Genomic DNA, 24,984 nt, shown 5'->3' on the forward strand with positions numbered 1-24,984 from the left:
TGAATTAACCAGGCTCCGAGGTGTTAGTTAAGCCTGGAGGGTTTTATTGAAATGAAGCACTTTTTGCCACAGTGTTTTTGTACTGGGGTATGGAAATATTCTGCTTCTTTGCCCTTTTTGTTTAAAAACCATGTGTGCTTTCCAATAGTCTTTTAACATTTTGGCCTTTCCACGAGTACTCTGCGTCACACACTGGCACGGGTTTGGGACGCGTAACCGGGCATTTGAAGGCAGTCTGTGCTCTCCAGAAAGAATTCCTTTCCTGGTCTTTAGACTGACCTACAAATGCTACAAATAGATGTGTGTGGGAGGTGCTGTAATTCACCCTAAATACTTTAAAATGAAGAAAAATCGTAAACAGTTTCTTCTAAAAAATTGAGGAGAATAAAAGGACGCTCCGCCTTGCCTGGGCTTCATTTTCCCACGTGGCACTGTTTCAGGCTGTTTGTGAAGTGTGGGACTCGTGGGCCCACATGCCCTGCAGGTTTCACTGAACAGCTCACCTTCCTTTCGCCTTCAGACTCTCCCCTACATCCACAGGAGTTCCATGCGTGCAACAAGTTCAGAATATCGATTTCCGCTACCAGTCTCTAAATAAGTCCAAAAGGGGCCATTTCACCTTGATGTACCTTTCCGAAACATTCTGACCATTCTGTGCTCTGGGAGTCACCATGCGTGATGAAATCCATCTCAGGGATCTTCTCCGTTTGCAAAAACACCCTTCCCAACTTGCCTTGTGAAGTTCACGTTTATCCCAGTTGGATTTTTTAAAGGTTACTCTTCCCTTAGACCCAACCTGTTTGTTATAAATCTTTCCAAGCTGCCAGCCGCACTGGAGGATGCTGACCCGAACCTACTGTTATCACCAATTTATCACAACAGGGAAAATTCCATTTCAGGATTAATAATGTATGCTAATGTATTGAAACAAGGGCAAATTTTGCTTTCTCAAATAGTGATCAAAACTCATTTTCACAAATTGAAGGGGAAGATTTAATGGAATGCTACTCCCTACTGCAGGGTACAAAAATCCAAACAACCCATAAATGATAATCTAGCTCTACAGAATAAGGATGTAAACACTAACTGTCTTTGGTTTATTCATTTGGCTGAGAAGCTTTCTCAACATATCTGATGATTCTGCATTCTTTGTGATTTGCTTTTATAGACACACACATGTGCATGGACATAGACATCATTCCATTAGATTATATAGAAAGCATATTTTTTGAATACAAAAAAATGTGGACTCTTCACTTCTTTGGACTTTATGGGTAAAATGTTAGAATTCTGTATCATAGATTCTTCATGCATCTGATTTTTCCCTCTTCCATCATCCATCCTTAAGGTAGATAGTTATGGGGAAATGAGAGGAAGATTTCATAAATGCATTATTTTGCAAAATCATTGATAAAAGACTCAGAAATGCTGTCATTTTTATTCCTTCAGTTCTTCAGTTAGGAAGGTATAAAAAAGAAGTTTCTGGCCCCTTTATAGCCTTGGAAAAATCAGATACTTCTCACCCTAGGGATTCCCTTCCCTTAGCTGTAATATGGTGATCTGCCACAGCTCCCCCTCTTGTCAGCTATTTAATACAATGAGATATTATTATCAGTAAGATATTTCCACAGTGCATTTGTCCATTGAAAAAGACTGTTTTCTATAATTCCTAAATTTGGTTATCATTTTTTTTTATGCTTAGCAACTCATATTGTTTTACATTTTTGGTGAATTTTTAAAATCATATTCACCTAAATGCTTTATTAATCATATAGAAATAAACAGAGGGAAGTACAGCATTTTATAAATCAAAGGTAGGAGATATTTTGAGTCACAAGTTCAACTTTATCTCTTAGGTATCTTTTGAATGTTAAGAAGGGGAAAAAAACCAAAGCTTCTTTAAAGACTTGTTCACAAATAAAGACTAGAGTTATTTAAAGATTTAATGATTTATATGGAAAAAAATCAGATTAATTCTATTTTAGCATTACGTGTAGTAGTGTTTCATTTGGGTCAAAATAATTCAGTTGGCAGGAGAAAGCATTTTAATACAATTTTTATTTTAGAATAGATTGTGTTTACAGAAAACTTGCGAAAATATTAGAGTTCCCATACAGCACCCCTCCCTCAACACATCCACCCGATTTTCCATATTAGTAACATCTTCCATTAGTATGGTACATTTTTATAATTAATGAACCAATATTGATGCATTATTATTAACCAAAGCCCTAGTTTATTCAAATTTCCTTAATTCCCCCAGTGTCATTTTTTTTCTGTTCCAGGATCCCATCCAGAATCCCACATCACATTTAATCCTCAAGTCTCCTTAGCCTCCTCTTGGCTGTGAAGGTCTTGGACTTGGGAAAGCATTCCTAAATGTTTAGTCTTAGCTTTTCTCTTTGTTTTTGTTAACCAGCATACCTTTAGACACTTCTGTTTGCAGAAGTAGAGTTGACTGGGGGCAGATATGAGGAGAAGTAATTAATTCACTGCTAATCGTGGAGTCACTCAGATGGATTGGCTAATCTTTTAAAAGGTGTCCTTTCTACCACCATCTGCAAAAATTAAAAAAAAATCTGTATGAGGAAACAATATTAAATTTACGAGTACACTTGATGATTATTTTCAAATGTCAAAGAGAATATCACCTTGCACCTTAATATTGGTTTATTCTCTATTATAGTGATGAAGATAAGAGTGTTTATTTACTTATGCATTGATACATTTCCAAGGTAGTGCCTTACATGTCATTTTCCTGCTTACCAGATAAAAAGAAACAGTTTGTGACCATTTTCGATTTAAACAGAGAAGTTTTAGATATTAGAGAAACAAATGTACTAAGGGAATGTGTACCCCCAATGCATTTATTTAAGTGCCCAAAGCTATTCTAAGTCATCTAAACTAATATTATTCCTTTTACTTAATCGGGGTGTTATCATTACCAAGCAAAGCAAAAGGATGTTATCTTCTCAAGTAGCAGGTATTAGAGAAATGGTATGATTAAAGTGGTTTATTTTATTTCTATTTACCCTGTGTCAATCATTTGTAACGTTTTAATTGTTTGAAATAAAAAAAAATCAACCTTCATGTATAAATCTTATTTCTTTAATTAAGTATGAGTGCTGGCATGTCAAATATTCAATACAGGTAATTTTCTAATAAGGGAATACAGTTGAGTACCAAAAAGCAAGCAGCCTCTCATTGTATTTATAATTTTGCACTTAATCTTAAGAGAGTCCCAGTAAATTTGGCTATTTTCCTAGTTAGATTCTTTTTTTGTAGATGATTCGCTTTTGTAAACAATGTGATATAACTAATTATACTACTGTCAAAAACATTTGGATGTCTCTTAATTTCACTCCAGGGCAATTCATTTCCTCAATTATCTTATCTTTAAGTCATGCAAAATCATGACTTTTAGGGTTAGATATTCCTGAAGTGGGGAAGCTTTTCTTGGTCTTCATAGGAATTTTATGATGGGTGAGTACATCAGTGGGGGGAAGTGGGTGAAGAGTGAAGTTCCTTTCTGGTTTCTGTTAATTCGTTCATTAAACTGACTGTGTAGCAAGTGTTTGCCATATAATGATGAAACACAGTTTGTGCCTTGGCTTGCCCAGATCTGGGAGGGAGCCTCGTAGATGCGGGCAAATAGAAGGGGAAATAAGACCTATAGAAAAGTTAGATCCAAAGTAGGGTAGATGGGGGAGAATTGAAGACGTGGCAATTATGCTCTCAAGGGGCACTTTCAGCACCAGGAAGATGTTATTACCATTAGGGTCGGGACACAGCTCAGGTAAATGGCTGAAATTCAACCCTGCAAAGAGAATTACTTCAGTATTCTTTGGAAGCCTGCATGCATATATGCTCAAGGTTTATACATTACATCAGATGGGAAAATGTTTAAATCAGAGCAACAGGATAAAACTTAGGGAGTTTCATGTTGGCTGTTTTTTTTTTTTTTCAGACTTTTCACCTACTAGTCTCTGAATCATTCCAGCTCACAAAAAATTCAGTTTAGTGTGAACTGTCTCTTTCACACAAATCCATTTTTTTTCCTATTCTGATGAAAACAAAATTTCAAAGAGGAACACACAAAGAGTTTTATGTGTTCAATATAACAGCAGTTTAATTTTTTAAACATTTTTCTAACAATTTACATATGGACCAAATTTCAAAGTCTTTCTTATTTTGGTGATATTTTCTTGATAATCTTAAATATGCCTTTATCATTAGAGACTAAAATCAATATCATAATTAGAGATATGAACAAAATTGTTTTGGTTAGGACTAACGTAAATCAGACTAAAGGGAAAAGGATGATACTGACGGTGTTTTAAAACTTCAACTTCTGTGCAAGACTAAAGCAAGAGATGCTTATTTGGCACAAAATCTATATTTTCTGTAGCACACTATGTAATTTAACTTGTGTGGTCAGTTTATTCTAACACCGTAATTGCATGGAAACTTAAGTGAGATTTGGTGGGTATGTACAGGTTTCTGTGAAGCCCCACTACATCCCAGAGTAGTTTGGGCAGAGAATAAAAAAGCATCTGCAAAGCTCCCTTGAGAGATTGGGGAAAAATGTGGAAATATTAAACTTCTTCACCTGGGGAATTAGTGATATTCTCACAAGCATTGGGGGCTACCAATTCAGAAAGCTGAGCCCTTGATCTTGGGACTTGCCCTTATGAAGCCTGTTACTGCAAAGGAGAGGCTAAGCCTACTTATAATTGTGCCTAAGAGTCACCCCCAGAGAACATCTTTGGTTGCTCAGATGTGACCTCTCTCTCTAACTCTGCAGGTAAACTCATTGCCCTCCCCTCTACGTGTGACATTACTCCCAGGGGTTTAAATCTCCCTGGCAACCTGAGACATGACTCCCGGCAATGAGCCCGAACCCAGCATCGTGGGTGAGAAAGCCTTCTTGACCAAAATGGGGAAGAGAAAATGAAACAAAATAAAATTTCAGTGGTTAAGAGATTTCACATGGAGTTGAGATGTCTTTCTGGAGGTTATTCTTATGTACGATATTGATATCCCTTTTTAGTTTTTAGTGTATTAGAATAGCTAGAAGGAAATATCTGAAACTATTGAACTGCAACCCAGTAGCCTTGATTCTTGAAGATGACTGTATAACTATATAGCTTATATGGTGTGACTGGGTGATTGTGGAAACCTTGTGGCTCATACACCCTTTATCCAGTGGACGGATGGATAAGTGAAAAAATGGGAACAAAAAGTAAATGAATAATAGGGGAGGATGGGGAGTAGGGGATGTTTTGGGTGTTCTTTTTTACTTTTATTTTTATTTTTCTTCCTTTTTCTTGGAATAATGAAAGTGCTCAAGGGCTGATTGTGGTAATGAATGCACAACTATATGATGATACCGTGAACAATTGATTGTACACTTTGGATGATTGTATGGTATGTGAATATATCTCAATAAAATTGCATTAACAGCTCTTCCGCCGCCATTTTAAATCCAGCTCCATACAACGCTCCGCTGCCGCCGCTACTGGGACTCGGTCTGCGCGCCAGCACCCCCCTACCGACAATTCCGCCACCATGGAGGACATGAACGAGTACGGCAACATAGAGGAATTCGCAGAGGGATCCAAGATTAACGTGAGCAAGAATCAGCAGGATGACGGTAAAATGTTTATTGGAGGCTTGAGCTGGGATACAAGCAAGAAAGATCTGACTGAATATTTGTCTCGATTTGGAGAGGTTGTAGACTGCACAATTAAAACAGATCCAGTCACTGGAAGATCAAGAGGATTTGGATTTGTGCTTTTCAAAGATGCTGCTAGTGTTGATAAGGTTTTGGAACTGAAAGAACACAAACTGGATGGCAAATTGATAGACCCCAAAAGGGCGAAGGCTTTAAAAGGGAAAGAACCCCCTAAAAAAGTTTTTGTGGGTGGATTGAGCCCAGATACTTCTGAAGAGCAAATAAAAGAATATTTTGGAGCATTTGGAGAGATCGAAAACATTGAACTTCCCATGGATACAAAAACAAATGAAAGAAGAGGATTTTGTTTTATCACATATACAGATGAAGAGCCAGTAAAGAAATTATTAGAAAGCAGATACCATCAAATTGGTTCTGGAAAGTGTGAAATCAAAGTTGCACAACCCAAAGAGGTATATAGGCAGCAACAGCAACAACAGAAAGGAGGAAGAGGAGCTGCAGCTGCTGGACGAGGTGGTACAAGGGGTCGAGGACGAGGTCAGGGCCAAAACTGGAACCAAGGATTTAATAACTATTACGATCAAGGATACGGAAATTACAATAGTGCCTATGGTTGTGATCAGAACTATAGTGGCTATGGCGGATATGATTATACTGGGTATAACTATGGGAACTATGGATATGGACAGGGATATACAGACTACAGTGGCCAGCAGAGCACATATGGCAAGGCATCTCGAGGGGGTGGCAATCACCAAAACAATTACCAGCCATACTAAAAGAGGACCTTGGAGAAAAGAGGAGGAAATACTAAAGTAACCCATCTTGCAGGACGATGTTGAAGATTGGTCTTCTGTTGATCTAAGATGATTATTTTGTAAAAGACTTTCTAGTGTACAAGACACAACTGTCCAACTGTATATAGCTGCCAATTAGTTTTCTTTGTTTTTACTTTGTCCTTTGCTATCTGTGTTATGCCTTGGTGTGGATTTGTTTATACAAATTTTATTTGTATGATTTCATGTTAAACCTCAAATAAATGCTTCCTTATGTGAAAAAAAAAATTGCATTAACAAAAATAAAATAAAATATGTATGAAGAACTCACTTCTAAAAGAAAAATCAATATTGTAGCTATAACCCCAGATTTGCTGGTTGCTTCTTCAGATTCCTAATAGAAACTATGGTTCATAAATGACAGACACCTAAATTCTGAGGCAGAGCAATATTTATAATGGTCAGATTTTGAAAAACTCATTTGTTGGATCTGAGAGTTAGCCTTGTAAATTCTAGATGTGGGCTTAGAATCGCCTACATGAATTGGTACCAGAGGAGTCTTAGTAGCACTAATTGACAAGGGGATAGGGTGTGTGAGGGCTTGCTAGCACTAGCAAACCTGGAGAAAAATCTCAGCAGGTGCTTGAGGAATGAAATGAAGGGGACTCACATTCAGAAGCAATATCAGGTACACTTGGGGTTGACCACTCATAAAACTCATGAATGCGGTATTATCAGTCTGCATTATTCAGAGAGGCACATTTGGGGGCAGGAATAATATAGCAGATTGGATAATTTTTATTGTTGATGGGACTCCATCTTCCCTACACAACTGCTTTCTTCCTTTCAGTGATATTTTCTGTCAATCCCATCTCCCTTGCTGTGTGCCACTACAATATCCCACTGATTAATACCTGCTGAGGTATTTGCTGACACTAAAGTTTCAGCTCATAATTTCTTCATTGGAACCTTCCAGAAGACAGAAAACCACATGGACAAGAATCTGAACTCCCAGAAAGCAGGCAAAATGGTTCCATACATGTTTCCTCATGATACAGTCATAAAAATAATATCACAGAAATGATTAGACTGGTTTTGACAGTGTGTGATGGAGTAAGGGTGTGGGATGGTGAGATGGGAGCTGAAGCTGTGAGGGTATGAGATGCAGTGAAGGTATGTGAGGCTGAGGGTTGTCGTGTTGTAATGGTGGGTGATGCCTTGCAGTTCCGTGATTCCAGGAGGTTGGGTGAGGCCGTATGGGAAGGTAAGGCCACGAGGGTGGGTGAGGCTGGGAGGGAGGGAGGGTGATGTATTTATGGGGTGGTGATCCTGTGAACCATGAAGCTAAATGACTTGTTGGTCCCCTTTGCATACTGCAGAGTTTATTCCGAAAAAAAAAATCAAATTGATTTCATTAAATAATGATCATTTCCCAGAAAGCAGGTGATTTGCCAGATGTATAAGTGGAAAGAGAAATTAGGGGGAAAAGGCCTTGCATTTGGAAGCTGATGGCAGGCTTAGATCTTCCCTAAAGAGATGTCTCATTTTGTGTTTTCTGGTTTTAATTTTGATAATACATGATTTTGCCCCAGGCCACCTTTACTTGGAAAAGAAGTTCTTTTTATAAATCAATTCCTATTTTTGAAATTTCACATGATCATTTTTACAGAAATTAGTGTCTATTGAAAAGTCTGACTTCCAGTGCAAGACTTGATGGTGAAAATATATACATTGTGTATAATCTATGATTCTAATATTTTTTCCTCTTTAGATAAACCCAGAAGCTTTCAAAAGTTTGCAAATGACAGATTCTTAATATACATACCATTCCAAGACATATTTATATTGAGTAATAGGACTTTTAAAAATGCAATTGAAAATCCTTTTATTTCTTATAAAACTTCTGTTTACATGGCTTCTTCCTTATCTTCCCAAGGAATTTTGTTTTAAATTTTGTAAGTTTGGAGGCTTAATATAGTGTTTGTAATTCAGAAAATAGCAGATCCTACATATTCTGGAGTGAAAGACTTTTTACTTTATCTGAATTGCATCAGAGATATATATATACTTCCTATGGGGGCGGAATGACAATGTGTCACTTAGCTTCTGAATTTGAGTCTCCCTGATATAAATCTTGTGTCCCCGAGCTTACCGACTTACACTTTAAGTAACGTTGATCATTGTCTTTACAATAAAAAGCGAACAGACAAACCGTTCAGAGGTCAGTATATTACTATGCACACCATCCCTGCATCTCCCTTTCAAGAGACATGCAGGTCCTGACACGGGAGAGAGAACGTGGCCAGATTTCCGTGGACCTGAGCTCTGACAGTACTTACTGGCACCAGCCCTGGTTATCCTTTACATGCCCCGCCTCTTCCCATACTCCTTGCTCCATGTCTTCTTTCCACATCAATGGCTCCAAGTCCTGTGATTTTTCCCTGTCAAGTCTAATCATGACACCTGCCTACTGTGTACACAGAGGAAAATAAAATGCCACTGGAGACTACCATTCCAGCCTCTCTGTGGAATCTGCAGAGAATGATAGAACAGAACACACTAAACGCAGCGTACAGTTACTTTACGGTAAGTTAGGTGTGTACATGCACAAAGTCCATAGGAAATACTGTCTTAGCTCTTAGAAAGAATAACAACATAAATACAATTAGTAACTAAAGTGTTACACATCTTTGCCCATCAAGATCTTTAAAAATGCTTAGTGCATTGGATTATTAAATACAGCTTTCAAGGACATTATCAGAACGAAAGATTAACTTATCCAGGATCAGCCCCTTTAATCATAAATAGGAAATAAGATGAGAAGACAGATGCTATAATGACCTACAAATAAATCAAAGAAGACAGAGAGTGTTAATGTAATGAATATAAAACATGTGACATGATACTGAAATTAAATTTTAGCTATAGAAATGTCGGGTGATTGATAGTATCTTGGTGGAATGACCTTAGCATTAAAGGGACACAGGAGTTCAAAATGGAATACGGCAGAGTACCTCCGGGAAGTTTATCGAAACTAACTTTGAACGTGGCTCTTTGTGCTGTTGGTTCAGGGATGGTTTCTTACCCACTGTCCACACGTGAGAAGGATGGACCTGTATGGAACAATGGAAGTGGCAATTATAGTTTTGTGTTGGTAACTCAGGATCCCAAGTGTGCCGCATCTAATAACCTGCATCAGCCTAACAAATGTATTTCATGGTTGATGTTCTTTGTGTTCATCTAATTTAATATCTTTTATTAAAAAAATCAAGAAAGGGCACATGTGGATATGTCTTTCACTTACGGTTTTTGCAATTGTGATCATACAGTTTCAAATATTACTGGAGGTAAAGATTTGATAGTTCTCTGGGGCACTTCAGTGAAGTTATAAACTAGTCCCAGTGATCTGCAAGTAGAATCTTCCAGCCTTGTAATCTTTGCAACATACAGCAACAAGCAGGCTGCATACACGAAATGGAAGGTGAAGCACAGTGGTTCTGAGTGGTTATCTATTCACATGTCCACACTTCATGTGGCAAAACTGACTATTTCCAGGCTGGCTGCTTAATCCCTTGAATACTTTAATTTCAAAATAAGGTATTAAATGCCCATTTTAGATTGATTCTAGAATCTCTTATGCTCTCTCTACTGAGTCAAAGCTTGAAAGAGTTGAGAGTTTCTAGTATTGGGTCAACTAACTTGGGAATTTGGGAACTTTACCTCTTGGTTCTTGGTACTCCATTCACAGGATGAAGGCTAACACTAAGAACTTTTCCAAATCTGACATTCCATGACTGGGATTCTGTAAAATCAGGTTGGGACTAAGTGCAAAAATATATTCTGCCTCTCTCCATTGCAGCAATTTCTTACCAAGGTTAAAACACACGGGGCACACATCGATGCATGCAAATGTACATTCAAATGATTGGAAAACATTCTTGTGTAAGAAGATTGCTTTGAGGAAGCTTTACTATGACTCTAGATCAGGGTTGGAAATTTTGTCTGTAAAGGGTCAGGTAGTAAATATTTTAGCTGATGGGCCATAAGATGTCTGCTAAAACTATTCAGCTTTTCTGGAGTAGCTTGACACAGCCATAGAAAATATCCAAATGACGGAGTATAACTGTGCTCCAATAAAACTTTACAGACCCACGAACATGCAACATTATTTGTTTGCTCTATCCCTAGAGGCAAAGTTATAATGAGGTAGAGGTAGTGGTTTTAAAACCACAGTCTCTAGAACCAGAGGGTCAGTTATTAACTGCTTGATCTTGGGAAGGTCACTTAACTTCTTTTGGACTTCAGTTTGCTGAGCTGTAAAATAAGCACTGTAATGACACCTTCATCAGAAATTAAATGAGTAAATATTTTAAAGGGCCTAGAACAATGCGTGGCTCATACTAAGTGCTATTTAAGAGTTATTTAAATAAATTAAGAACATAAGAATGATAATCTTCCTTGACAGGGGTTAGCTCGTTATATTAGAAATAAGAGTGAGCTTTAACAACACTAAAAAATAGGATTTACTTCTTACCTAAATAGCAGATCAAGATGATCTGTGAGGGGACTATCACATTAATAAAGATAATGAGGATCAGGACAAGGTCATTAGAAGGGGTAGAAAGAAATGAGATTCTAAAAATATAATGGAAGTAAAAAAAATGTCAATTCTTGACCAATTTTGGAGAGTGAGGCAGAGAAAGGAGTTTAGGATGATTCCTTGCTTTCCAAGTTCAGAGACTGGTAGGCGATAGAATTGCCATCTTTAATAAAGAACATAGGAACTGAAAATTTGATGCTGAGGTATTAATATATTGGGTGATTCCATTAAGCTCTCCTCAACCTTACCCCAAGCTGGGTTAGATGCAGCCCTTCAGTGCATAGCCTCTACATTGTACTTCCCCACTGGCATCATAGCTGTCTGTTCTCTATTTCCCTCAGTCACTGTGACTTTCTTAAGCCACACACAACAATTGAAAAAAAAGGATGTTATTGAAGTTCTAGAAATATGACGGAAAGTGTTGCATGGCCAAGGATTTGAGGATCACGCTGGCATAGCATGCCCCTACATAGTTGCACTTCACTTTTGGTTAAATTAATGAATAAATGAGTAAAGGATCAAGGAACCTTATTTTACTGGGGCCTATGATTTATACTAACTTAAGACTTACACTAATCTGTGTGTCTTCAAAGTCATGGAACACTGCCTCAGTCTGTCTTCTAAGCATGGAAACATGATACCTGCTGCCACAGTGACTGTGGGATAAAGACGACTGCCACAGCTGTATTCTCATGTGACTTTGGAGCAAGAGCTCTGAACCTTCATAGGATATGACTCAGGAGAGAGGCTGTTGGAGCAGATGGATCCAGCTGCCATTCCTAGAAAGGGAAGTTGTAAAGAATGTGTGTGTGTGTGTGTGTGTGTGTGTGTGTGTGTGTGTGAGAGAGAGAGAGAGAGAGAGAGAGAGAGAGAGAGAGAGAGAGATCATGCTGTCCACAAATCAGAATTCCAAAACATTCTAATTCCAAAAAGAATGAGTTCTATGGTGTTTACTACCATGTCACCTTTTTGGGTGACAAAGACCAAAAGATGTTTTGAAAATAGGAAAGAGCAGTTAAGAAAAGCAGAAGACAGATTATGAAGCTCCAACGTAAATCAAATTAATGAACACAAAGAACAGACGAAGTAGAACAAAAGCAATGTTTAAAAAGATAGTGGCTGAGAATTTTCCAGAATGAAGAAAGGGTGGAATTGTTTGATTGATTGTCCACTCTGAGTTCCATGTAAGATTAAAATAAAAATCCATACCTGGATAGAGAGGAAAAAGTTAATTAATAATGAGTAAAATAAATTAGCTATCAAAGGATGACAGTTATTCTCATAGCAGACCCCTCAACATCAACAATTTAGGAGAGTGGACAATGGAGTAAAAGCTTTCAAATTACTGAGGGAAGAACACTCTCTATCTCAGTTCTTTATGCTGCTGTATTATCATCAAGAAGGAGAACAAAATAAAGATACATTCAGATATCTAAGACTAATATACTTTACAAACTATGGTATACTTCAGGAAAAAGCAAAGTAAACAGAAGGGATGAGATGTGTGATTCCAGAAACAGGAGTGACAGGAAAAAACGATTTTAAAAATCTTGCTGAAATTATTTAATGGTCATAAAAATACTAAAGTTCTATATAATAGTAATAGGGAATATGAAGAGAAGGAGAGGAGTTAAATATGCTAAGGTCCTTGTATTTCAGGGGAAGGTTAGAGGTACTGAACACTGGTTATATCATGTTAGAAAATTTATAATAAATACATAAGCCCAAACTGTCCACAGAGAGGACTATTACATGGATCATTGTCTGAACAGAATGAGCCGGAAAAAAGTCTGGACCAGGCAATATACAAATAATATCAAGAATTACAAATTTGGCATAATGATGTCTGGCAGAGAGATATTTTAAAGCCAGAAAATGCTATTTGCAACATTATACCAAAAAACTTGAAAAAGTAGATGACTAGGCACTTTTCTAGAAAAAATACCTTACCAAAATTGTCTCGAGAAAAATTTTAAAAATTAAGCCAATAACTCTTAAAGGAAATCAATATATAGTCTAGTCTCTCTCTAATCCCTCCCATGAATGGCAACCAGACTAGACATTTTTACATATGGATTCTAATAAAACATCAAGGCAAGCTATACAGAGAATATAAGGGAAAGAAAATTACCTAACCTATTTTATGAGGCAAATGTAACCTTAAAAATAAATCTAGACAGGGAAAAATGCAATAAAAATGTAGACCAATTTTATTCATATGCAAAAGTCTTACCAAAAGAAGAAAGAATAGCAAATGTAACAGTATTTCAAGAAAATACTGCACGAAGGGTGCACTTTGTCACACCAATGTAATATTGGTTTAACAGCAAAAAACTTACCATTGTGACATCTGACATTAATAGATTAAATGAAACAATATTTTCATCACAATAAATGCAGAAAAAACATTTAGAAGTTCTATGCACACTCATGATAAAATTCTTAGCAAACTAGATAGAAAGCAATTTTTTAAAAGTTTAAGAATAATGTCTATAAAAAGTAGCTCTTTAATGAAAAAACTTTAGATGCATTTTCATCCAAGTCAGAAATTATCTCTATTATTTAATATTTGGCAATTTAGAATTTATAAATTTAACATCCAGTATGCACTAGAGTTTTAACCCAAGCTAAAATGTTCAAATTGAAAAAGGAGTTGCAAAACTTTTAGTATTGGAAAATTAATTATAGAGTTTGTGTAAGACCAACAAAACTAGTATAATAAGATAATAGGTATCATTCACATTATCAACAAAACTTTGTAGTATTTGGATATTTAACAAAACTAGTTCAAGACCTTTGTAGAAAAAAACCAAGCTATAAAAACCTTACATATTTGAATGTGGTTCAAAGGGGAAATTTTAGTTTGTATATATATTACTAGAATAAAATTTAAAAAAAAATTTTAAAAGTTACTGGACATAGAAAACCAGAGTAAATGGGGACACATACTGGGGTGCTAAATGGGAAGATTTGCTATTATAAAGATACCAATTGTTCTTAGATTAATCTATCTATTTAATGTGTTTCCAAACAAATTATTAATAGGCAATTTAAATGAAACCTGACAGGTAAGCATTGGTTCACACGTAAAAATTAAGAATATTCAAGGCAATTCTAAATATGAAGAATGAGGAGGAAGAGGAAAAAATAAAGAAAAGTAGGACAAGGAGGAAATTTCCATCAAGTTATAGAGAGTAATTAAAATCGCATTGTCCAGGGACAGAAAGTTGATAAGGAACAGAACACAGAAAGTAAAATCAGAACCTTTGTACATATGTGAGCTGGATATATTTTAATGGTGGCATTATAAATCAGTGGGGAAAATAAAGGGCTATTCAATATAGGAAATTTTCATATCACAACCAAATAGAAATTTATTCTTAATATGGTTAAAGCCCAAACATGGAAAGTAAATTTTTAAATATTTAGATGGTAATTTAGAAGGATACTTCTATGACCCTGAATCAGCAAAATTTTTTTTTTTTTGGTGGTTGTTTCTTTGTTTTAATGAGACATAAAAAGCAAACACCAAGAAGAAAATGATCAATAAATTTTACAAGGTTAAGTTTTTAAAATTCTATTTAAACAAAGGTGACATCAGCCAAATGCAAAGACAAGGAATTGCAAGAATGTATTTGCCATAGATATAGTTGAAAAAGCACTATTATCTAAGAGAGAAAGAACTTTTGCAAATCTGTAAGTACAAAACAATAGAAAAATGGATATAAGAAGTATAACTCTAATACTCATAAAAACATATGACAAGTTAATCATCCTCACTAGTAATCAGAGAAATGTTAGATGAAACCAAAATGGCAGACCATGCACATTCATCGGATTGGCCCTGATAATGCCAAACATGGCAAGGAAATGAGTCACATTATTTCTCACATATCATTGGTGGGAATGTAAATTGGTCCAACCACTGGGTAAAGTAATTTCACTCTGTAGTAAAGTTGAAGCTGAGCAATCCTTTTACCTAGCAGTTCTACTTGAAGAAACTCTTGTATACAATACACAAGAAGCTATGTATAAAGATGTTTAATATAACATTATACAGTTGCAAATATTGGAAAACATCTAAGTGCCCATCATTAAGAGAATACATTTTAGTGTGTTTATAAGATGGGATACAAAAATGGCAGACAAAAAGAGTGACGAAGAGTTAGTTATTTTGCATTGGGTGCACGAAAGCTCAGAGCCAAAGATTTGGCCTAGCTGAATTAAGTGTTAAAAGATTCTGTGGTTTGCATTTTGTGTACTAACCTCATAAAGAGCTTCAAATTTTCCTGCTCCTATTTTATTTCTTAGAATCAGATTTGAGGGTATGAGATTAGAAACTGGGGTCCAGGTTAAATGTTGTTGCAGCAGTCTATGCAAGACATGTAGACAGGCAATCCAAGAGGCAGAGGGACTAGGGAGAATGGAGGGGTTCAAGCGATATTTAGAAGGTAGAATGGGCAAGACTTTGGATGTGTAGAGTGCAGGCAGGCCTGGCTACATTGCCTGCAAGGCTCAATACAAAATTAAAATTTGGGGCCCCTTGCTGAAAACTTCTTAACAATTTCAAAGTGCCTATGGCAGAGTATTAAACCAAGTGTGGGGACCTTCTAAGTAGGAGCCCTGGGTGAGTGCACGGGTTACATGCTCATAAAGGTGACTAGGTGCAGGTAATGGGGGGGATAATGATTATATCTGGTTTTTAACGTGGGGAGTAGGTGAATTGTGGTGCAGACATTCCTATGGAATAGAGTTGGAAGACCAGGGAGCCTCAAATGGAAAATTTAAGTTGAGGAACACCAACATTTCAGGGATTGGCAGAGGAAGAGAACTGGTATGAAGACAGGTAAACATGAGCATAATGGAAAGAGGAAAACCAGAGGAGCTTGGTCTTATTTTCCAGATTGCTATGATAATTACCATACAGTGGTGTGGCTTAAACAATGGGAATTTATTGGCTGACTGTTTTAAGGCTAGGGGAAATCCAAAATTGAGATGTAAGCAAGACAAAGCTTTCTCTCCAAAGTCTCTAACATTTTCAAGCTGGCTGTTGGCGACCCTTAGGTTCCTTGACTTTCCCAACACATGGTGATGTCCTCTCCTTTCTCTTCCAGGCTCTGTTGACTTGCAACTTCTTCCTCTTCCCAGTGGCTTTCTCTTCATAAAGCCTCCCTTGTTCAGTTGGTCCACACTCTAATAAAAAATAACATCTTCAAAAAGTCTGATCCACAATGGAATGTATTAAGATCTACAAGAATGTACTAAGAACATGTTTGGTTTTTACATAATTCAACCTAGCATAGTATGGTATCATGGAAACCATGAGAGAGTGTTTTGATAAGGAAGCACTTTTCAACAGTCTGCAAGGAGGACCAATAACACAATGAATGAAACATTTTCATTAGATATAGCAACAAGAAAGTATGGGGCAACTTTTGGGGAAGAGCTATCTTAGTGAAACACTGGAAACAGAAGCAAAGTTGCAACAGGTTGAAGTATGAATCACGTGAGAACATGGAGAGACCAACCATGGAAACCATTTAAATTAGTTTGGCTATAAAGAAATGGAGAGAGATTGGGCAAGAGTTGCAGGGGACTGTTGGGTCAAGGCAGTTTTGATTGAGTTTGTTTTTGTTTTTCAAGAGGACAGAGACATAAAACATACTTAAATGTGGATAGGATATGGCTAGTAAAGATGGATAGGTAAAAATGCAGAGGAGTTGGAGAAAATAATTGGTAGCGTGGAATTCTTGAAAGAGGCAGAAGGTGGTCTGATGCAGAGCAAGGTAGAAGAGCTGTACTTAGAAAAAGATTCATCCCTTCCATTGTGCAAGACAGCACAGGTGTGGGCTAGGCCCATTTATTAATTTAATGACAGGGATTCAGTTTCCATCTGAAGATTTATATTTTCTCTGTGGAGGTGATGTCATTTGTGGAGAATGATGGGAAAGTGAGGAGGTCAGAGGCCTGGGGAGATGTGAAATACCCTTACAGAATGGTAGGAAGTGATGATGAGTTCCAAACAAAACCAAAAGTCCAGCAGAGCTCGGGCTCATTATCAGGGCTTGTAATTAAATCATCCTGAGTGTTTGTGTGTGTTTGTATGATCCAGAAGCAAATGAGTGCATAGAAGATGTAAAACTGAATTGATCCAAAGTAGGGATTTTCCATGTGGAAGGGAGAGGGATGGACAATGGGGAAAGGATTTTGAGGTATTGGCATGGATATGGTTGAAGCAATATAACTCAGAATTTAAGCTGAATAAGGAAAGACGTGCATATAGTAGGGAACACATGGGAGAAAGGCCGAGAGGCATATGAACTCATTAAGAAATGGAAGGACCTCGCATAGTCACAGAATCAGTGCAAAGGTGCCAAGGTGAAAAAGGTGCAAAGGTGAGAAAGGTGCAAAAGTGAGAAAGTTGGTAGGGAAGGAGAATGTGGCCAGAGTGGTTTGATTTAATTTGAGCAGTCGTAGGTGATGAATAGATTCACCGTGTGGCCATGGCTTTAAGGACCAGAGGGGAATGAGGGGCCAAGATGCTCAAGAGACTAATGAAAGGCATGGGGAGAGAGGAAGACCATGCAACAGGTGTTTACGTTGGAAAGGAAGACCATGTGCCGGATGTTTAAATCTTTAATGAATGAGGAAAAATAAACAGGAGATTAGCCAATCACAGAAACAAGGTGAGTAGTACAATTAAGTAATAGAAACATCAAAGGGGAAACCCCTTGTAAACGAGAGTGGTGGAATAAAAGCTTTAAAACAGGTGCTACTGCCTTCTCACCCTGAAACGTGTGTAGTGTGGCAGAATGGATGGCCTCCACTTAGGAGAACTGGAAGGCTAGCAGGATTATTGCAAACAGAGCATGGTTTAACAAAGAAAACTATATTCCCACCAGCATTATTACATAATGCATTGAAGAATAACAACGTGGAGGATGGCTTTCTGATAGTCTGGGTTAATCCAAAATAAAAATGTAAAGTATCCTGAGGAATGGACATGATGTTTGTTCTTGAGATAAGCTAATGTAAATATTATTTTTCTTAAGTGAGAGTTTGTTATCCACAATGGCATTGATATTTTCCTACACAACATCTCTCTGGAATGAGGTTATTGATGTTGTTTTTTTAACCAACAGCAGTTTATTAAATATAAACTAGTATCAAGCATAGTGCTAGACACAAGGGAGACAAAACTGAGTAACAGTTCATCCTTTGTTCCAAGTGGCTTTATAGTACAGTGAATGATCTTATGGCCCTTGAGGAGTCAGTTAGACATCCAGAAATACAAACATCATTAAAAAATTTTCTTTGTTCTTGTTTTTTGTAAATTTTATTTTTTTTAAAAAAAACAGGTTATTTTTCTTGCTTTCCTGGGGGAAATCACATTGATTATTGTATATATCCTGATACCATAAAGGGTAATGTTCCTCTTAGAAATGAAGAAGAGCTTTGGTACAGTAATAATTAAGACAAGTGCTATGGGACCTCAAAATAGGAACCCTTAGATTAACCTGAGGGTTCCAAGCAGCTTTCTGCAGGAGATGCATGAGTGAATTCAGCAGAAGGATGATCTGCTGATGGTGCGGGGTGCGGCACTGGAGGTTCAGGAAAGTGGGATGTGCTCGCAATAGCCATTGTGGAGAAGGAATGGACGTGTTTACGAGGGAGAGGTAGTGTGATAGTAGGGAAGCTAGAGATGGAGATGAAGATGATGGCATGACTTCATGGCAACACAAATCTGTAACGTGGTGTAGTTTTCTGCAAAAAAAAAAAAAAAGGCAGAAGAGGAGAAAGCGATGTGCTTGATTAATCTCTTTGAATATATTGTCAGGTAGGTAGAGAGAACAACAGAGCATAGGAATTCCATTTGGTTTTGGCACAAAAGTAATAAGTTGATCAACAGTATAGTAAATATCAAATTTATATGGGAATTTGATATTTGAGAGAGGTGTTATCTAATTCTGGGGATAAGGAAAATTATAATAATTAAATCAAAATTCTGTTAATTCTGGGGTTAAGGAAAATTATATTTAATATATTAAATAAATATTAAATAAATGAAGTGGATTAGTCAGTTGGATGAAAACATCCCTAGATCCTGTTTTCCAACATATCTTCCGTAAGTTTCAAATAGTTTACAAATTTATGTATGTATTTATAAATAAGTATATGCATGCAAAATGGAAGATATTAGAAAATACATATGCGACTTTCTGATGGATTAGACCTCACTACACAATGCAAGAAATCTAAAAGCATAAGAGGAAAGATGAGAATGCATTCTAATATGCATGCTTCTCTAAGCCTTCCGAACCCTTCCTGAATACTCTTTCAAGGCAATGTGTTCTACTGTTTCATGGAAGGGATTCTATAGTAGAACAAATGAGAAAATTGTCAGGTTTTGGGTTTCAAACTAGGCTTGTGAACTCCATGGCAGAAACAACAGTCTTTTAAGTAAGATTTTTGATTTGTAAAAGCAGTGCTAGTTGCACTCTTACAGTCTAGACTTTGAATCTATTTCTGGGACGATGGAGTAGATGTAAGTATATGTACTTTTTCCTATCTCTCCCATTAAGTACAAATAAAAGCTATAAACAATATATATAAAGCACACTTAAGAAGACTCTCAATGGTGGAGAGAAGTCAGACTGTCTAGGGAGTTCAGGACCCAAAGAAGAACATGGCAGTAAATTTCCCTGGTGTTCTTTTTGCCTCATATATCTGAGACTTGGAGCAGATAAAGTCAGAAACCTGGAAATGCCAACAGAAAGAGACAAAAAATGCTCCCCCCAAAACCTGTTTTCTCTAACCAATGGACCAAGAAAATGGCAGCCTGGCTATCTAACAAACTTTCAGATAATAACTGAAGTAAAGACACCAGTCAATTGCCACAGAAAAAGCTGCAGCCCCCACCCCCACTCATGGCAGTAAAAGCTAAGTGAGGAGCCTAGATAAACTTCCATCATCATCACAAGGCTTTAACAAGGCACCCCAAAACCCCACTGGTTTTTTGTCCCCATTGGCCAGTAATGAGCCCCACCATAGTGTTGGTGGAGACCACATGGGCAGCCTGGATTTCCACCCCAACCTGGTGGGAGGTGCTCCTCCTCTTCCTCACTAGGGTGGGCTCAGAAGAGACCTAGTGGAGATTCAAGACTTTTACCATCACCCAGGAGTGATGATGTTAGGGGAGAATATGGGGATCCAGAACTACCACCTGCACCCACTAGTAATGAGGTGCCCACCTGCTTTGGGCATCAATGAAAGCTAAGTGGGAAACATGGGCTTCTACCTCCACCTGACAACAAGAAGGGAGTGCTTTCCATTTCTCCTGCTGAAATAGTGTCAGAGAATGATAGCTAAACCAGAAGGCTTAAATAAGATCTGGAGTCTTATAACATAAAAATGTCTAGGATCCAAAAGAAAATATTTGTCACATCTAGAATCCAATAGAAAATATTCATTATAGGAAAAAAAAAAGAATGACTTCAAATTAAATGGAAAAAAAAGGGACAATAAATAGATGCCAACGCTCAAGTGATGGAGATGTTAGAATTATCTTACAAAGATTTTAAAGTAATCATGATAAAATTGCTTCAATGAGCAATTATGAACAGTCTTACAACAAGGAAAAAATAGGAGTTCTCAATAAAGAGATTAAAAGTCTCAGCAAAGTGATGGAAGATAATAAGATGAACCAATAGAAATATGTGAACTGAAAAACACATAATCAAAATGAAAAGCAGTGTATGGGCTTAACAGCAGAATAGAGCTGACAGAGGAAAGCATCAGTGAAGTGAAAAATAGAAAAATAGGAATTAACCAATCTGAGCAGTAGAGAGAAAATACATGAAATAAATGAAAAGAGCCTCAGGGCTCTGTGGGACTATAACCAAAGATTAACATTTGTGTCACCAGAGATCTGGGAAGAGAAGAAAATGAGGGTGGTGCTGAAAAGTACTTGAACTTTTATAAAATAGTGGCCAAAACTTCCTAAATTTGGCAAGAGAGATAGCTTTACAGATTGAAGAAGCTGAGCAAACTTCTAAAAAGATAAATCTAAAGAAATGCTTGCCAAGTCACATCATAATCAAATTTATGAGAAAACACCATAGACAAAGAAAAATTCTTGAAATCAGACATATAGAAATGACACCTTACCTCTAGGGGAAAAACAATTCAAATGGCAACAGATTTCACATCAGAAACTACGGAGGCCAGAAGGAAATGGCCCAATATTTTTCAAGTTCTGAAAGAAAAGCATTATCTATCCAGTATCCTCTGGTCAGCAAAACTATTCTTCAGTAATAAGATTAAATCAAGTTACTCTCAGATGAAGAAAATCTAAGAGACTTTGTCACCAGCAGATTTACCCTAAAAGAAACACTAAAAGTAGTTCTCTAAACAAAAAGGATACTGTAAAAAAGGAACATAATAAAGGAAGAAGGAAGAAGGAACAGGGTAAACAAAAACATGAGTAAACGTAATAGGCTCTCCTTCTGTTGAGTTTTCAAAATTATGTTTGATGGTTGAAGCAAAAATTATAACTGCCTTATGTGGCTGTAAATGGATGTGGAAGAAATATTGAAGACATTATTTTATAAACATGGAAAGTAAAGGGACATAAAGGGAAGTAAGCCTGCGATACTTCACTCAAACAGGTAAAATGATAACACCAGTAAACTGATGTGTATGATTATATATATCAAAAACACAATAGATAAATAAGAATGGAATTCTAAAAATGCATGCAAAATGGAAGATATTAGAAAATAGTACCCACACCAGAAGGAAAGAAAAATAAATCAGAGAGTAAAAAATAGAGATAACAAACAGAAAACAAAAAGTAAAATGGCAAATGTAAACCTTAACATAATCAATGATCACATTAAATATAAACGGTCTAAAAGCTGAATGTGAGTTATAGCTAAAAGAGGAAGACTAGAGTTGTGTATGTCACCAGAAGGAAAGCTAGAGGATAAAACCTGGGACTGTATAACTTAGCGAAACCTAGAGTAGACAATGATGGTGGTTAATTTTACAAATATAAGAAAGTTTTTACGTGAACTAGAAGAAATGTACATCACTATTACAAAGTGTTTAATAATGGGGTGGTATAAGGGAAAAAATAAATTCAAGTAATGAAACCTAAGGTCTATAGCTAACAGTAACATTTTATTATTCTTTCATTAATTGCAACAAAGGCACTATACCAAAGCTAAATGTCAATAATAGGGGCATATAAGGGGGGGGCTATGGGATTTTTTTTCTTTCTTTTCTGAAGAAATGGGAATGTTCTCATACAGATTGTGATGGTGAATGCATAACTATGTGATTACACCACGAGTCATTGACTGTACACTCAGGATGGATTGTATGGTGTGTAATAAAACTGTTAAGCAAGCAAGCAAGCAAATAAACAAACAAACAAAACAAAGGAGCATTCAAATTTTTAGTGAATGGGGATCTCAATTTAATTAACCTATTGACTTGAAAACTTTTGGAAGTTTTTTCATATAACAAATGCTATAATAAATATATGTATATATATATGTATGTAACATTAAAATATAAATAGTCTAAATAGGCCAATTAAAAGACAGAGATTGGCAGAGAGGATTAAAAATCACGACCCTACTATGTGCTCTCTACAAGAAACTCACCTTAACGGTAAAGATACCACAGCAGATTGGAAGTAAAAGGATAGAAAAAGGTATAGCATGCAAACATTAATCAAAAGAAAGCAGGTGTCGCTGTATTAATTATTAGAGAAAGTAGACTTCAGAGCAGAGAAAAATTACCAGAGAGACTGAGGGTCATTTTATAATGACAAAAGGGTCAATCCACCAGAGACACAGCAATCCTAAATGTGCATACACCAAACAACAGAGCTGAAAAATATGTGAAGCAAAAACTGATAGAACTAAAATGAGAAATAGACAAATTCATAATTATAGTTGCACACTTCTACACTTCCAACATTGATAGAACAACTACTACTATTCCGACAATCAGCAAGGATATAGAAGAACTCAAGAACATCATCAATGAACAAGATTGAACTAATATTTATTGAACAGTTCACCCAATAACAGCAGAGTGAGTAGTCTTGTCAAGCACCCATACACTGAGATAGACCATGTCCTGGGCAATCAGAAATCCTCAACAAATCTAAAAGAATGGAAATCATACAAAGTGTATTCTCCAACAACAATGGAATTAAACTAGAAATCAAAAATAGAAAGATAACCTAAAAATCACCAAACAGTTGGAATCTAAATCAGACATTTCTAAGTAGCATATGGGTCAAAGAGGAAGTCTTTTTAAAAAATACACCAAACTGAATGAAAATGAAAGTGTGAGATATCAAAATTTATGGGACACAAGTAAAGTAGTGCTAGGAGGGAAATTTATAGCCCTACGTGCTTACATTATAAAAGAGGAAAAGTTTCAAATCAATAATCTAAGTTAACATTGCAAGAATCTAAAAATAGAAGAGCAAATAAATACAAAGGAAGCAGAAGGATGGAGATTATATTGATAATAGCAAAAATCAGTGAAATAGAAAACAGAAAAAATTATGGAGAAAATCATTTAAACAAAGAGCTGGTTCTCTGAAAAGATCAATAAGATTGACAAACTTCTAACAAGATTGACAAGGAGAAAAAAGAAAAGCCTGGAAATGCTAGCATACAAATGAGTATATATTGCTACAACACCTGCATGAATCAAAAGGATAATACGAGAATACTTTGAATATCTCTACACTAATAAATTTGACAAAATAGTTGAAATGGACCAATACCTCAAAAGGCACATTCACTACAAATTACTCAATATGAAATATGTAATTTGAATAGCCTTATAACTTAAGTCAATTGAACTCATAATTTTAAAATTTCCTAAAAAGAAATTTCCAGTTTCAGGTGGTTTCAATGGAGTATTCTACTGAAATGTTTAGGAGTAATCAATACCAATACTACAAAAATCTCTTCCCAAAAATAAAAGAGAACAGCACTCTTCTCAACTCATTTTATGAAGCCATATTACCCTAATAACAAAACCAGACAAAAATAATACAAAAGAGAAAATTACAGACCAATATTACTCATGAATATAGACACAGATGTCATACTGAAAATGTTAGCAAATAGAATTTCATAATACATAAACGTAATTAATGATATTCATTCTAGGGATCAAAGTTCAGTCCAGTATTCAAAAATCAATCAGTTCATGTTCTCACAAATGTTGGGGACTGACGGCTTGATGTGCTGAGCCCTCTGTCTTGGGGCTCACCCTTATGAAGCTCGTTACTGCAAAGGAGAGGCACAACCTGCTTATAATTGTGCCTAAGAGTCTCCCCCTGAGTGCCTCTTTGTTGCTCAGATGTGGCTCTCTATCTAACTAAGCCATCTTGGTGGGTGATCTCACTGCCCTCCCCCCTATGTGGGACCTGACTCCCAGGAGTGTAAATCTCCCTGGCAACGCAGGATATGACTCCCGGGGATGAACCTGGACCCAGCATCGTGGGATTGAGAACATATTCTTGACCAAAAGGGGGATGCAAAATGAATCGAAATAAAGCTTCAGTGGCTGAGAGATTTCAAATGGAGTCAAGAGGTCACTCTGGTGGACATTCTTACGCACTATATAGATAACACTTTTTAGGTTTTAATATATTGAAATAGCTAGAAGTAAATACCCGAAACTACCAAACTCCAATCCAGTTTCCCTGGCTCTTGAAGATGATTGTATAACAATGTAGCTTACAAGGGGTGACAGTGTGACTGTGAAAACCTTGTGGATAGCACTCCCTTTATCCAGTGCATGGATGGATAAGTAGAAAAATGGGGACAAAACCTAAATGAAAAATATGGTGGGATGGGGGGGTAATTTGGGTGTTC

At 36.6% G+C, this 24,984-nt stretch overlaps 1 protein-coding gene across 1 annotated transcript; it reads left to right on the forward strand.

The window, feature by feature from the left end:
* The first annotated feature begins 5,553 nt into the window (after positions 1-5,553).
* On the forward strand, positions 5,554-6,703 carry LOC119507091 (heterogeneous nuclear ribonucleoprotein D-like). Its single transcript, XM_037800179.1, has one exon. The coding sequence runs from the start codon at positions 5,569-5,571 to the stop codon at positions 6,472-6,474; it is 906 nt and encodes a 301-aa protein (XP_037656107.1). The 5' UTR covers positions 5,554-5,568; the 3' UTR covers positions 6,475-6,703.
* The last annotated feature ends 18,281 nt before the right edge of the window (positions 6,704-24,984 follow it).

This window comes from Choloepus didactylus, chromosome 12, assembly GCF_015220235.1.
Source record: "Choloepus didactylus isolate mChoDid1 chromosome 12, mChoDid1.pri, whole genome shotgun sequence".
NCBI lineage: Eukaryota > Metazoa > Chordata > Mammalia > Pilosa > Megalonychidae > Choloepus > Choloepus didactylus.

Coding starts and splice junctions, on each gene's coding strand:
- LOC119507091 (XM_037800179.1), top strand. CDS start 5,569: ATGGAGGACATGAACGAGTACGGCAACATAGAGGAATTCGCAGAGGGA.